The sequence below is a fragment of the Talpa occidentalis genome, unplaced genomic scaffold (genome assembly GCF_014898055.3).
Source record: "Talpa occidentalis isolate TD23 unplaced genomic scaffold, MPIMG_talOcc4v2.1 talOcc4.6, whole genome shotgun sequence".
NCBI classification, from domain to species: domain Eukaryota; kingdom Metazoa; phylum Chordata; class Mammalia; order Eulipotyphla; family Talpidae; genus Talpa; species Talpa occidentalis.
This window is the reverse complement of record NW_023604972.1, coordinates 49,639,900-49,656,054: the sequence shown is the minus strand read 5'-3', so window position 1 is coordinate 49,656,054 and position 16,155 is coordinate 49,639,900. Positions and strand designations below refer to the sequence as shown.

Sequence of the window (16,155 nt, the reverse complement as noted above, 5' to 3'; positions counted from 1 at the left end):
GCAAGTGGCTGGTGATAGCTTGATAGCACTGTTTTTAACCCCTCCACAAACAGGGAGGCCTCTACCAAGGATATTCTGTGAGAATACAGGTATTGAACAAGTTGTGGAAGAGATTCAAGTATGTGTAATTTGTATAGGAAAGGGGCTCTTCCTGTTTCTTTTGGACACACTTGTCTAGGTTGGCAATGGATCACATATTCCACTTAAAAAAAGTGAGCGTAAGATATGCTTGCCCCATTGGTAGCTTACCTAGCAGATTGAAAGTGTGACTCTTCAATGTAGGTGTGTACATCTTGTCTTGGTAAAATTTGATTTCAGTTTAAAATTATTTATTTATTTTTTTTAAGATTTATTTATTTAGCATACAAGAGCTGGAGTACAGGCCAGAGGTGTAGGGGGCGAGAGGATTCACCAGAGACAAAGTAGGAAACAGAACAGGCAGATTGACTGAAATACACTGCTGAGGGGAGCAACGAGAGAGTCAGGAGAGGTCTGCTGCACTATGTGGGTTGCTCCCTGGCTGGCCTGGGATTGAACTCGTGCTGCAGAGGCTGTCGACAGCTTCATAGGTTGCATCTTAACCCCTTGAGTCACCAGGGAGGCCCCTGATTTCAGTTTAAATTTCAAATCATTTTTTTTTCCCTTTTAGAAGTACTCTAGTTTTTTCTGCAGTTACTGCTTCACAAAAGCAGAATCTAATGAGGATTGAGTATTTCAGTGTGTTATGTGAAACACACTAGAAACCTCCTGAAGGATTGGAATTTTTTTTTTTAAAGATTTATTTTTTATTTATTTATACAAGCACTCGGTACAGTCAGAAGTGCAGGAGGGTGAGAGAATTCACCAGGGCCAGAGCGGGGAGCAGAGCAGGCAGAAGGACCGAAGTACACTGCTGAGGGGAGCAGCGGGCTGCAGGAGAGGTCTGCGCGCCATGTGGGACCCTCCTCCGGTGGCCAGGGAGCTGCCGGGGATCTAACCGGCGCTGCAGAGGCTTCGGGCAGCTTCGAAACCCAGAGCTCAACTGCTGTGCCACCGGGGAGGCCCCAGGATTGGAATTTTTGACGTCACGGACATTGACAAGAGACACTGCTTCTTTATAGTGGTTTGGGCCACCACAACCAATACAACAACAATTTACAATCTTTAGCCACTTAAACATTAAATTTTTACTTATGAGTTTAGTGCACCTCCCTTTAAGGAATTTTACACAGCTACAAGTGGTCTGGAGGGTGTCTTAAGTCAGAGATGAAGGGAGATTGTGTGGGGAGGAGACTTTTAAGTCCATGGAGGCACACCAAGTTTGCCCCAAAGACTCCAAACCTAGCAAACTGGAAATATCTAATTACTTTCTTGTTATACAGTAATTCAACATGCAAGTACTGCATGTCTATGTGTGTATGGGAGTTAGGATACACAGAATCTATTATCTCTGCTTGCAAGAACTCATGGTCTAGTATAGAATAAAAGGCTGAAAATGAATGATTGACGATGCATCAGGGCATTTGGGGGGCTCCACAGAACCACCTAGTGTCATTTGGTTGGGGTTTTGTACTATGGTAATACTATAGAAGATAAGAATAAGAGACTAGGTAGATGAGGCATATAAGAACTAGGGTTGAAGTGAGGTTTTTTTTTTTTTTTTTAAAGAATTATTTATTTATACAAGCACTGGGTACAGTCAGAAGAGCAGGAGAGTGAGAGAATTTACTAGAGCCAGAGTAGGGAGCCAACAGGCAGACTGAGTAAATACACTGCTGAGGTGAGCAGCGGGCGGCAGGAGAGGTCTGCGCGTCACGTGGGACCCTCTCCGGGGCCGGGGATCGAAGTTAGGTGAGTTTTAAGAGTAGATATAGGTGCATAGGGGCCTCCCCGGTGGCGCAGCGGTTGAGCGCTGGGCTGTGAAGCTGCCCGCGACCTCTGCGGCGCCGGTTCGATTTCCGGCTGCTCCCCGGCCACCGGAGGAGGGTCCCACATGGCGCGCAGACCTCTCCTGCAGCCCGCTGCTCCCCTCAGCAGTGTACTTCGGTCCTTCTGCCTGCTCTGCTCCCCGCTCTGGCTCTGGTGAATTCTCTCACCCTCCCTCGCTTCTGACTATATCCAGTGCTTGTATAAATAAATCTTAAAATATATATATATATATATAGGAGTATAGGATGCAGAGATTTCAACCGCAACACATAGGAATATGAGTGAGTGAGTGAGTGGCATCATACATACTCATTGTTAACTTCAAAATCATTCACAGGGTTTCTGGAATTTTTAAAATGTAAATTCCAAGTTGTCCAGCAGCTACTGGACCATATGTGAGTTAAGTTAAATTGAACATTTCTGGGAAAGTCTATAACTAAGAAGTGCACATGTCTAATGTTAAATGTTAAGATCTCAAAAGAATCCTCCTTTGAAGACAGAAAAGATTCAAGACATCTCTCTTTAGGTGATCTCCTTAGTTGCCTCTAAACTGAAATATTTGGTTTGAGCACAATATCCACTTTCTCCTGGACCTTCTTGGCAAACGGAGATAAATACCTGAAGTCACCATCACTTGACCTAAAATATACCTTTCTGGCATATAGGACTTTGGTAAGGTTAAATTTTTAAGATGTTCGAATTTGACCTATTGTCTTGATTCTTAATTTTTCTGTAATGCAAGTTCTGCTACCTTGATTAGTACCTAAAGGTATTTTTAATCACCCGTTGAGCTTTTTGGATAGTGCCCAGTGAAATCAATTCACTAACCACAAATTGGAAAACAAACTTTTCGGAGTTTTAGACTATATTTCGCTCTTGTCTTTGTTTCCCCAGTGCCAGGACACACGTTAAAGAGACAAATAATTATGTGTCGACTAGAAAAATACCCAATATATTTCCTCCTAGATGTACTGAAGGAAGTTGCAAATCCCAAAGTCCGAATAATCCAGTTTCCAGCCAAGGTAGTTGGGATTCCTAATTGGCCTATTAAAGAACTTTGCTGTTATCCTGAATGAAACGCCTAGCGGTGTTTAAAAAAAAAACCCAAACCACAACAAAGTCAGAATCCTCGTAACGACGATCCTATAAGCATTTATATATTCTACTTATTTCCAGGACTATAAAACATTAAATTAAACGAACTCTTGGTTGAGCCACTGCACTTCTTCACTCAGTGTGTTTTCAAAGAAGCGTGGTAGGTTGTAGGATCCTCAAAAAAAGCAAGCAAACAAAACGACCCCTGCTCTTCTCAACATACAAGTTACCTCCTCCTTTTGACGAAAAATTTCTGGAGAAGCAGGCTAGCAAAAATCGTACTTGAAGGCAAATCTTAGAAAGAGGCCTGACCAGCCAGCGGCCCCGGCCGCCCGCCCGCAGTCGGCGCGCACGGCGGCGGCGGCCGGGGAAAGCTCAATGTCACCCGGGCGCGGGCGGCGGAGCTGCGGCAGCCCGTGCACGCGCGCCGTCCGCCGCGGCGCCTCCTCCGCGCACGCCGAGCCAGGCATCCCCGGCGCCGCGGCGGACAGAGCGGAGGCACGGGGTTCACCCCTCGGGGCCGCCTTCTTTCTCAGGCTGGGCCGTCGTAGGACCAAACGGGGTGCGGGAGTGACCCCCGCGACCCGACAGCCGGCGCCCAAGGCACAGTCGTCTTCCCGCAGGTGCTACCGCGTCCCCGTCCCGAGCCGCGGCTCTCGCCCGCCGCTGGGCGGTGGGGGTGGGGTAGGTGGGCGAGCCGGCTCCGGGAACCCTCGGGAAGGGCGGGGGCAGAGGAAGAGGCCCCTCTAGCCGCCTCTTCGAAACAGCGTTCCTTGTTCTCGATGGTCCCCGCGCGGCCCTCTTATCGAACGCCATTTCCGGTTCCTTTTAAAGGCCCCTCGCTGTGCGGCGCGGCGCGTGAGAGGAAGGTATAAATGGGAGCGAGAGGGCGGGACCGAGGAAGAAGAGGAAAAAAAACTAGCAGTAGAGAGGGCGGGGGAGGCGCAAAGGGCGCGCTCTCGTGTCACGTGACCGGGACGCGCCGTTCTTCCGTCGGCCATTTTAGGTGGTCCGCGGCGGCGCCATTAAAGCGAGGAGGAGGCAAGAGCGGCCGCCGCTGCTCCTTATTCTTTTTTAGTGCAGCGGGAGAGAGCGGGAGTGCGCGCCGCGCGAGAATAGGAGGCGAGGGGGGCAGGCCAGGGAGAGGCGCAGGAGCCTTTGCAGCCGCGCGCGCCTTCTCTGCCTTGTGTGCTTCGCGCGGTAGAGCGGGCGCGCGGCAGCGGCGGGGATTACTTTGCTGCTAGTTTCGGTTCGCGGCAGCAGCGGGTGTAGTCTCGGCGGCGGCGGCGGAGGCAGTAGCACTATGTCGGAGGAGCAGTTCGGCGGGGACGGGGCGGCGGCGGCGGCGGCAACGGCGGCGGTAGGCGGCTCGGCGGGTGAGCAGGAGGGAGCCATGGTGGCGGCGGCGCAGGGGGCAGCGGCGGCGGCGGGAAGCGGAGCCGGGACCGGGGGCGGAACCGCGGCTGGAGGCACCGAAGGGGGCAGCGCTGAGTCGGAGGGGGCGAAGATCGATGCCAGTAAGAACGAGGAGGACGAAGGGTGAGTAAGGGGCTGCCCGCGATAGTCAGGCCCAAGTAGTCCCCCCTCCCCCTCTACATCCCCGCCATTAGGCCTCGTTCCCGCTCACCGCCCGCCCGCCCGGCCCCCATGCCGCCTCCCGCGCTGTTCTGTTCTCTACGTTGGGGATCCCCGGGGCCTTCGTTTCCTTCCCCCCTTGCCTGCTTTTCGCCCCCTCCCCCATCACACACGTTTCCACCTTTAGCCGTCACCATGCTACTCCCCGGCCCGCCCTCCTTCCCTCCCTCGCCTTGGGTCTCCTCCCACCGACTTAGCCGCCAGGATTTTTTCCCGCCTGTCCGGGGGTACCCTTTTTCTTTCCCCGCTGCGCCCTCGTTCCCCTTTTTTAGAAGACTTAGGTGTAGGAAAAAACGCAAACAGACACAAAAGCTTTTATGCCTGGGTAACTAAGGTTTATTTGGTGCTTAGCGCTCTGGCATTCCGATACGATGCGAGTCTTTGGGGTACGTGTAGGTTGACTACCTAGGCCTCTCCCGCCTCGGCTTCAGGCTGAATGTTTTTTTAATTTTTGGTGTTTTGAGTAAGTTTGGCTTCGATCTCTTCGTTTTCTCTCCTGCATACTGTCGCACGGTTTGCTTCTGTAGGCCCAACTTTTCAGTCTACGGAACAAATTGGGCCTGGTGAAATTTTCCCAGTAGCGTGTTTGTACCTTGGTTTTGCTCCGCAAGGATTCGTTAAGTTCCCTGTTGGCGAGGCCTGTGCTTCACCGGGGCTGTTCCACCTCTGGCCCCAGACGGCCCTTCCCCCACCCGCCCAGTTATTCTAACCGCGCACCCTTTTCGCGCCCTTAGCTTTTGGGTTCCCCGACTCTTCCCGCAGATTGTACTCTTCACTTACTTTTTCTGTGCAATATCCATTTGTTTGGTAGTCTTCACCTACCCCCCCATTCCCCCTGCCCAGGAACCTGTTTTGGTCTCTCTTGACTTCTCCTTCCCGCTCTTACCCACTTAAGCCTACCAACCTTTTTTCATAAAATGAACAAATCCTGTATTGTGCTATGGCATAAATTTTTTTTTGCAGGTTTTTAAGTACTAAGTTGCTTCTTACATTTGGAATAAGTGAATTATACTAAAAGCTGCATTTAGTGTATTAGAACGCAGCATTTGGGAGCCGGAGCATAATAAAGGAGTTAGCAGGAGGGACTAAATCGGGGTTCTTGGTTGGGTTTTCTTATTCCCGTTAGTGATAATTGACCTTAGGTTAAAATTTACATTCCCTTTTGTAATGGGTGTGTGAGATGTCTGTCCGTCTTCCCCGTCCTTCCTTCCCCTCCCCCCCAAAACAAGGCGAAAGCTGTTGGTGGAAGGTAAAAGTAAAATGTCGGTTTAACCCAGTTTTAGAAAAATTTTACTTTATTGGGAAACAGCACAAGAGTGGGGGTGGGGGTGGGGAGAGGAGCACTTTGTAAATAGGATTTAACAGTCTCAGCCCAGGCAGACACTTGTCAGGCTGTGTTGCTGGTTTTGGGATAGTGGAGGTGGGATGGGAAAGTAGCTTTTTTTAATTAAGCAGAACTAATCTTGAATTATGTAGAGCTTAATTTTACCAATGAATGCTAACTATTTGGAAACATTAGCCATTAACATTTTGGTTTTTGTTTTCTGAATTCTGTTCTTTGGACAGAGGCACCAAAATGATTAATGGTATAACTTTGTTGTTTGGGGCCGACTTACCTATTCTGATTTTTCAATTCACAAAGCAGCTGCCTTTGTAATTATCTGTTGAACTGAAGTGTAAATGAATTAAAGTTTTTAACCCTAACAATGTGGAAAAACTAAAACTAGAATTTTGATTGGTTGCTGTACCGGTTGTTAATTCCCTAGCCATTCAAACTCCTCCCCACGACACACTGAAGCAGCGACGGCACAGCGGGAAGAATGGTAAAACTTTTAAATTTTATTTCTGTATTATAAAGGTTTCAGTAGTCATAACATGCAGAGGTTGTGTTGGTTAGTTGCCCATTGATCCCCAGGGAATTCTAGACATTAGCACAATAGGATATCTTGTACCTGGGATATAAAAGCTTAGGCATTGCCTGTGATCTTTGGGCAAAATTGATGCCATTATATGGTTTTTGGTCTGTGATAATGCATGTAATTGTGGTTTGGCCAATTAAAGCTTAATATAGCAGTAATGATAGTTTTATATATCTGGGCAAGAAAAATAGTTCTGTAAATTCAAATTTGGTTTTTGTTAAGACAAATATTTTGGATTTCTGAGATTAATGCTAAATGTGATGGTTACTTAATACAAAATCTTGCGTGTTTAAAATGTCTTGCATGTTATAATGGAATCTGTAGATGTCTAGAGTAAAACAATTTTTAGTGTTGTGTATATGTATTATGTAAAAAAGTGTGTTCTTTATAATCAGCCATATTTGTAAATATAACTGATAAGAATTGGATGTGTGTTATTCAGAGAGCTGATGTGTCTGACCTTCCACTACAGCTCTTATCAGATTTTCAAATTTCAGTGTGATTTGATTGGAATGTTAATTATAATTGGTTGACATGTATTTACAATTGCATGACTCCTCTTTGGAAGACTGGTAGGTTGAGTATTGTTCTTTTTATCTTTCTCTTTCCCTAAATGTCAATATTTCTGCCTTAGGATGATTTTTTGAGTTTTTTAGGCGTTTGTATTCACCACTGTTGTAGTTTTGGAGGGTCAGTAATTTGCAGATGGGTGACTTATGTTGGCATGAACTAAGTTATGTTTTCCATGTTATGTTTTAAGAGCCTGGTTGGAATAACATACAAGTTTTATTATATACTCGTTCACTGAAACCTATCCTGTTCTATATTGGACAGTAAGCAGATTAGAAAAAATAGGAAAGAGGGAGTAACAAAACAGGTTCAGAGTTTGACATACAGAATAAAATGCTTTTGAAGATGAGTCTTCTTTGGCATTGTGATAGTTTGATTTCACTGCCACCTATCTAGTGGCAAACTAAGATTAAAGTATAACTACTTTTCTTTGTGTCATTGAATATTTCATGTCTTATGTATACGCTTATTTTCAGTAATTTGAAAGAACAATAAGTGTAGGCTCTGAAGGTTACTGTTCAGACTCAAGAATTATTTCTGTCCTGCTACTCAATCCTATAATGTAATGAGTTTGAGAGACCTCTTAGGAAAAACGGGCAGGAAAATATTTATAGTTAGTGTTTTAGCACATGATCAGTTTTCCACTGAAAAGAGAATTTTACTGAAGTTCACTGAAGTTAAAAAATTTAACAAGTCTACTAATTTTTTGAAGTTTTAATATTTCATTTCTAGAAATTGTCCAGTCATCCAGTCTCATCTGTTACAGATTTTTCTTTTTGAAGAAAAGAACCTTAAGACCTTTAATCTTTTTGTGTCTATGTTCTTGCCCCCTTCCCCCCATCTGTTAATTCCTCCTCAGTTTGAGGGATGTTGGACAGTAGTTTCATAATCCAAAAAATAAAATAAAAATCATTTAATATGTGAATCACATTCTTGTGTGCATTTTAAAGAAATAACTTTAACTGGAGAAGTTACTAGTCTTATAAAATATTTTTAAAAATCTGTTACAGACTTAAATATTTTTCTAACATTAGATATAAGAATGAAAAGCTATTTCTGGGACGGGGCATGCCTGTTAATACTGCTAGTCAATGTTTTCAAAGTGTATTATAGGCCTTTAAAATAATTACTTATTTCCATAGTAAAAGCCTTCCTGGGTTAATCTCATTTTAATCTTTACAACTTTATAAGCAGTTGTACTGGAATTCCCCATTTTTGGGTGGGATTATGTTCTCTGCAGTGCTAGAATTCTTCTGGTTAGAAGAGTAGTGTTCTCCTTTAGCATTACTTAGTGTGGCAAAATATACATGCCATGTGGAGGTGGAGGTAGACATGTAAAAAAAATATCATTAGGGGAAAACTAGAGTATTGTGTTACCTTTCAGGCAATTTTACAAAGTAGGTATATTGACTTTCCTGCATTGGATTGGGCAGGAGGCAAAATAGTACCATTCAGTTTTCAGCAAAGTAGAGCAGTATTTCTTTAGTAACCATTATTAGCTCTGGCCCTGTAATCATTAGTATGTAAACCCAAGTGTGCTTATTTTGGAATTTTGTGAATTCTCTATATAGGCTGACTCCTGTTGAGTTTCTAATTTTTAAGGAATGGGCCTGTGAATGTTTTCAGTATTTGAGATTATAATTTATACCCTAGTGTTTCTGGGGTACCCTGAACACTGTTTGCTTTGTAAACGATTCTTAGAACAATCTCATGGCAAATTTACTGGCCTTGATTCATAAAGTTGCATTACTATGAAGTTGTGACCCGGAGTCCTGTAGGTCTGAATTTTATACTTTGGAAGCTTTGACAAAATATAAAATTGCAGAAATTGATACCCCCGAATCTTGATAAAATGAACATAATAAGGGATGGGTTAAATTCTTTTCATTTCAAATTCTTATTTGGCACTGTGACTTTTTAGGTTTGGAATTGGAGAATATTACTGAAATTGTTCAGTATTATTATTTTGAGATAAGTATACTTGCCTTAAACCCCTTCTAGCCCCTTTTATAAAGTAAGTGTATATTTACTATGTATCTTTAATGTTGCCTGAATGTTCTGTCCCTTGGAAGGCTGCCCAAATATAAAGTTTTGAATCTATTTAGGGGTGTGACTTTATGACCAGTGTGAAGGATGACTAGTTGCCTTTAAGTGATAAAATGCTTGAGCATTTTAAAAAAGAATAGAATAACAACTTTTTCTATTCTACTTAAAACTACACTTTCTGAATGCAGATTCTCAAATGGAGTGAAACATGACCTGTGTTAGTCAAAGTTTTGACTTTAGTTTTCCTTCACAATTTTAAGTAGCTAGGGCACTGAACTGAATGCTAAAAGCGTGGGATCTGTTTCTGTTACTTCACTTTCAACAGTGTGGTCTCAGGTAATACAACGCGTTTGTTACTTGGTTTGCTGCTCTTATGTATTGGAAACAAAGCTCGCCACAGGAAGATTGACTACATAGCCTGTTTTTATAGCTTGTGTGTATTTTCCGGGTGCCCTAATAGTTGATACTGCCAGTGATTTACTCCTGTGGAGTAAAGGTAAGCATGTTTTAGTTTCTGGAGTATTACATTGTACATTGGAGGTAGACATTTAAGACTGGGGGTGGGGTGAGGAGACTCATATTACTGACAGTGTTGGCCAATGAAGTGTTAGTATTAAGTGTTGGATCATGTCTCCTTATTTAGATTTCAGACTACCACAAAACCCAAAAGTAGGAAATCCCCCCAGCCATACACTTTACTCTCATGAGGAGGAGGCAAAACTCCTAGCAGATTGACTCAAAAAGCAACTAAGACTGTCATGAAGTGAATCTTAAAATTTCCCCCATATGCTATTAAAAAATGTGATTTTAAAGCATGCAAGATCATAAAAATTTTCAACAAAAGTGAAAATCTTTGAGTTTAGTGATCTCTAAATTGATTTCCAATGGATAAAAATTAAAAGAATTGTGAAGGTGTAATCTCAGTTAACCAGAACCTTAACCCCTAGGTTAAGAAAATCCCACTCCTTCACCTTTATAGGTGACGGTTATCATATAAAGCTGATTTGACAATTTATTTTGAAATTGACAATTTATTTTGAAATAAATTTGTTTTAGACTCATTTTTAAAGTATGGAGTAAGGAGATTTAATCAAAGGGACTAATTGTTTTATAGTTGTTAAAAGTTTGTCGTTATTTTTAAATGTATTTTTATACATTTTAAAATTAATACCATACCATGTGATAGTGCCTAATTAGAAAAAAAGGTAAAGCCCTCTCCCATTATAGCTAATGGTGACTTAAAAACGCAATTTGAAAAGAAAAATACTCATTTTTTTGTGTGCTGATGAGATTTCACTATACATTATCATTTTAGAGTTTTGAAGGAATGATTGCAGTGCTAATACAGAAGATTTATTTAAATAAAGATCAGTGCTGGATTTAACATTCCTCTAAAAGGTGACAGTGATTGGCCAGTTACATTCTTGAAATGTACATCCGATTGACATTGTCTTGTGTTTTTAAACTGTCAGAACTTGTTATGAAACCACGTATGAAAAACCATAAGTTGGTAGGAAGTCTTTGAAAGTTAAAAAGACTCCTTTTTTGGGTCCCTTTTCCCAGACTGGGAGGAAGAGTAATAACGATCGTCAAAAATCATACTTTGAGTAAGGTGTTTCACATTAAAGACTTGTTAGGGAAAGTACAGAGTTACCTCTGGAAGGTTAACCCTACTGATTTTAGTAGTACAGAAAATAAGGTTTTTTGATGTGAATAACAACTAAATCGCAAACATTTTTTACTGCTTAATACTGCTCCATATGTATTGCCTTATTTTCAAATTCTTCGTAAAACTACTATTTTACATAAATACAGACAAGCCATCAAGATGATTTTACAAACTATATTTTTAGGCGTTTTAGACAATACCTAGTGTATTTTTTACATGGAGCATTTAAAACTTTTTGAGTTAAATCTGGAGCACTGAAAATAATCTAAGGGTCCGTTTACATAAAACTTAGGGTCCATTTATATAAAACTCACCCTTTTCTTCCTTAATGTTGGGAAATTCATGTAGGCATGAGCTTTAGTAAAAAATTAAACCATCAAGAAAAATGTAAGAAAAGTTGCTTTATTAAATCTATTTAGATTGTACACTAAATTTTTTTGAGCATTTAGGATGCATCAGACTATGTTCTGTGCCATTTAAATGGATTTTCTGGTTTATTCCTCACTACACCTATGTGGGTAGACTCTTAAGTTCTCTTTTTTAGAACTGTGGAAACAATCTTGGAATTTTTTCCCCTTAGGGTTGTTCAGTTAAATGATGGATATGGGGTTTAAACCCAGGCAATTTGACTAGGTGCCTCTAAGTTTACTTTATCTGAAAGAGAACTTCCCACGAAGCAGCCAAAATTCTCATATGACAAACCACACAGCATTTGGATAGTGATGCTCACTGAGTTGTATGACTGTGTCCTGCACTTAACAGAGGGTATAATGTCAGTATCTGTAAAGTGTGAGGCATTATTGTTGAGTGTTAAATTGAATGCTGTATAGCCTTTGGGTGCTAAATAACATAGGTAGGGGTACTAAATTGAATTTTGCTAATATATAATACTGTAGGTGAAGTGTCCTACATTTGAATTGGGATTATTGATTCACTTACAACTAAAGATATAAATATTAAACTTGTATTGTAGCAGTAGGCACCCACTTTGGTTGCTACTTGTCACTTCGTTTTAACTTGGCTACTTAGGATTTTTCTGAAGTTCTGTCTCTACTTCATTGTAAAGTGTTTGCACATCTCTGCAGGAGTGACAGCAACTTGACAGTTTGTATTCAAGGCAGCAGAGGTAATCTGGACGGACAATAGGTATTGTGCTTATTTAAGCAAGATACAGTAATATAAAACATAGAAAATTTAAATTGGTATTTTACACCCTCTTAAAATTTGAGGGGGGAGCATGTAAGAATGCTGGTGTTCTAGAGAGGCTAAATAAATTCCCATTTATCCAGAATTAAAATAACAGACTTTTTTTTTTAACTGTACTAAGCCATTGTATCTTGGTTTGCCTACTGAATAGTTTGGATGGTGTTAATAATGTTCCATTTAGTAAAGATAGTATGGATTTGGTACAGTTCTGTTTAGTATATTCACCTGTCTGATTTTCAGTTGTGTTACAACATTTCTTATTAGACGAAAAAACACCTTGAGACTGCCAAAGTGTTAGGCATTTGTTTCAAAGAAGAGCCACATGGGCCATTGCTCTGAGACTGTTTATATAAAATTAAACATTTGAGCTCTGGGTACCTACCTTACAGAATGAAAGGTGGGGAGTATGGGGAAGACAAAAAGTGAAAACTAGAAGTTCTAATATATTTAGGAAATCAGATGCATTTGTGTATTGAGAAATAACACTAATTTTGGAAGACCCTATGGGCATGGTACAGTAGCATATTTTAATTCACCCATAGAGTATGAAATCATGATCACCATATTTGAGTAAGAAAAGCAGAAGTTTGGTGTACTGTAGAAAAAAAAATTTATTCCTAATAACTGCAACTGAAAAAACACTTGGAGAGGTTAGGGAATACAGTCAGTGCTTTAGGGCAGGTGGAATATTAGCACATTCCTAAAAGGGGCTAGACAGCTATAGTTTTACTGTGTATTTTGGTCTAATTTTTGAGAAATAGTGATCATTTTTTGGAATATATAGATTACAGTTGACCAGAATTTTTAATATTCTGGATAAATGGAATTTGATTGTTTAGGTAGGATAGCTTCTATTTTAGCTCTAAGATAGGCATGTTTAACAATTTCTGTACTAAAGACTACATTAAAGGTGGGAGGTTTCTTTAATAAAGAACACTTCATTTGGGTCAGTTGGTGAATTAGTTTGCTTATCTAATTAAGAAAACTGACTATGTTGTAAACATTTGGGGCTTGTGAATAATAGAACATGCCTCATTCTTGCTATAAAAATTTGTTTCTTAGTTTAAATTAACTCTTAACTCAGTATAAACATTGCCTTGGTTAAAGGAAATCAAAACTAGTTGTCTGAGTATCTTGTATTCAGCTTTAAATAATTTCAAACTTAAATTATTGAAAAATCTCTAATCATTACAGAAGTGGTAATTTAATAGTTAAATTTCAACTTGAAGTTACTTCTTACAGAATTTGCTAAGATGATACCAGTGTCCTTAGAACAGAGGGTAAATGTTGGTAATGAATTTTCATCTATTAAAGAAGTGCTCTGAGATTTTTAGGTTGAAAAAATAAGGTGTTTGTCACTAAAGTTGAATATTAGACGTGTTATTTGAAAGAAAATGTAATTGAGAAAACATTTTGACCCTCCCCCCCATGGAATTGGCAACAAATACAAAAAATGCCTATATGATGATGCTATGGATGTTTTGGTTATATTCATTTGATTACAGAATATAAAAAGATAGAGGAAGGCCTGAACATTAAATTAATGGTCCAGTTCTAGAATATATGTATAGGTTGAAAACTTACCTGATTGGGAATCACAGTATATATCTAAAGTAAAATACCTTAAATACCTTTTGCATCGAAAGTCAAATATAGCAGTAGAAGTAAAAACAAATTGTGGTTAAATAGTAAAATCAGTAACACCTCAGTTAATCTGGCATCTTTAGAGAAAAGCAAGAGGAGGAAGAGCTTATTCTAGGGACAAAATCGGCCTCTTTGCAAGACTTGACCTTAGTGGTAATACCCTAAATGTCCACAAGATGGAGATATTTCATGCTTTATTTTCTTTCCAGAGCTGGAATTCACTGTATCCCCAAACTACCCCAATTACAAAATTTGAGAAATTTTTAAACAAGAATGATTTTACTCCCATGGTGAAATTTTTAACCCTCATAACAAATTCTGACAGTTTACCCTTAAAATAAAAATAGCCAGTCTTGTCTTTGTAAAGGGTAGGTGGTAAATGTTGACTGCTGCAGGGGAGGAGGAGATGATGAAAAGGAAAGATAAAAAGAGTAAAAGTTGCTGTATCTGAGCTTTATGGCCTTTCTTTTACTAAAGATTTCACTTTAATTTTGGGGGGGGGATTTAGTATTTTGATTTTACAGTGCCTTGGTGGTTTCCACTTACCACCTGTCACTTCTAATATTTTAAAAGTTTAAATGTTTTATTGCTGGTTAACTGAGGTTCTACTGTAACTAAGTCATTTAGATTAGTGGGTTGTGATTCAATGGGTAATTCTTTTGTGTTCACTAAGTTGTTTACATGATTCATGATTTCCTTTTTTTTTTTTAAAGGACTCATAGCACATCCAAAAACTGGTTTTGCACCTTGTTAGAATTTTCCATTTTATATGTTGAGGTTTTTGTAAGAAAATGTAGAGAGGAACTACAACATACATACTATTTACCTTGATCATTGGGGACTGCGATAGCCTTTTTAAAATTTAATGCAGATTTGGAAGATAAATTTGAAATAAAAATTATTTATTTTGCTGTCTGATATTTAATTTGTAATTGAGGGAAGACTGAATGTATTTTTACTTTGGGGAGGCAACACTGATCTAATTGACTTAATTTGCTGCTTGCTTACTATTTTGTAATTATGCAGTGCAGCATTAATAAGCAGAGGTTTCCAAAACTGGAAATAGGGTCTTACTGAAATGTGATTTTATAGGAAGAATGACATTTAATAATACTGCCCAGTAAATTGGTGCAGTTTGGTAAAGAAATTTTGTTGATATGGGTGATATATAAGGCAAAGTTTGATATTTAAAAAAATTTAGCATTTTAATACTGCTTTTTGTCTTTACAGGAAAATGTTTATAGGAGGCCTTAGCTGGGACACTACAAAGAAAGATCTGAAGGACTACTTCTCCAAATTTGGTGAAGTTGTAGACTGCACTCTGAAGTTAGATCCTATCACAGGGCGATCAAGGGGTTTTGGCTTTGTGCTATTTAAAGAGTCGGAGAGTGTAGATAAGGTAGTGTGTTGTGTTCTGTTCAGTTAATATAAAATACATGGATGGTTGACTACAATTATTTGATCTTTATTTGCTATTTCTCCTTTTGCAATTAGAAAAAAGGAATGACAGCTTTGTGCTTGTATATTTAATGATGGGGGAGAGTCAGATTCAAGACTTGTTTACTTTTTGTGACAGGCTCTACTAAATTGAAATTTTAAACTCCCGAGACTTAAGACATCTAACTAAAAGAGTGTTCTGACAAGTTCTTATGTGAACAAACTGAAATTTATTAGGCAAAAAACTTTTGCGTATCATTTTAGTCTTGGGCTAGGGGGAAGTCTAAAAATTCTGTTTATTTTGCTAACATTTTCTTATTTGATTAAACTTGTGAGGGCCTCCTTCATTCTTACCTTTAGATTTAAACACTGGTGTATATTGTCATATTTGACATCACATTTTGACATTTGAGTCATGAGTTATTCAACATGATTGGCATTAGCTGTATTTGTAATTTTTAAGTAAGTTAATACTCTCTGAACTTAAGGTAAACATTTTTAAAATGAAAAACTTGAATTTCCTTAGGTCATGGATCAAAAAGAACATAAATTGAATGGGAAGGTGATTGATCCTAAAAGGGCCAAAGCCATGAAAACAAAAGAACCTGTTAAAAAAATTTTTGTTGGTGGCCTTTCTCCAGATACACCTGAAGAGAAAATAAGGGAGTACTTTGGTGGTTTTGGTGAGGTATGTGATAATATTTTGACTCAGTTTTTGTCATTTGGTGTTGAATGTAATTGTCACAGTAGAGGTGGTTCACTTGAGTTTTTTAAAAATTGTCTTAAAGTTTGGACAGATTATGTGATTTATTTTGAAATAATACTGTAAATAGCTTATTAGACTTCTAAAGGTTAGATGATTACATTTTTTCTCCTTTATTGAGTAATTACTATTTGCATATATTGCTAGGCCCACAAGATACACAAAAGATGAGACACTTTTTTTTTTAAGTTTTATTTATTTATTTAGATAAACACTGGGTACAGTCAGAAGTGAGGGAGGGTGAGAGAATTCACCAGAGCTGG

General features: G+C 39.7%; 2 protein-coding genes across 5 annotated transcripts in view; one reads left to right on the top strand and one right to left on the bottom strand.

Annotated features, from left to right (window-relative positions):
• LOC119261337 (uncharacterized) overlaps window positions 1-16,155 on the bottom strand; it is a 90,135-nt gene that overhangs the window by 17,452 nt on the left and 56,528 nt on the right. Inside the window, exon 8 of one of the 2 annotated variants that reach the window (XR_008549358.1) lies at window positions 4,974-5,180. The exons of the other annotated variant lie outside the window; for it this stretch is intronic. The gene's annotated coding sequence lies outside the window, so the exon portion shown is untranslated. Of the gene's footprint in view, window positions 1-4,973; window positions 5,181-16,155 lie in introns of those variants that run through there. 2 annotated transcript variants of the gene reach the window in all.
• HNRNPD (heterogeneous nuclear ribonucleoprotein D) overlaps window positions 3,983-16,155 on the top strand; it is a 16,751-nt gene continuing 4,578 nt past the window's right edge. For 2 of the 3 annotated variants that reach the window (XM_054688361.1, XM_054688360.1), the window contains exons 1-3: window positions 3,983-4,542; window positions 14,923-15,091; window positions 15,656-15,817. In XM_054688361.1, the coding sequence (XP_054544336.1) occupies window positions 4,307-4,542; window positions 14,923-15,091; window positions 15,656-15,817 (567 nt within the window). In that variant the 5' untranslated portion in view covers window positions 3,983-4,306. Of the gene's footprint in view, window positions 4,543-6,404; window positions 6,462-14,922; window positions 15,092-15,655; window positions 15,818-16,155 lie in introns of all 3 variants that reach the window. The other variant, XM_037530594.2, reaches the window with a different exon arrangement.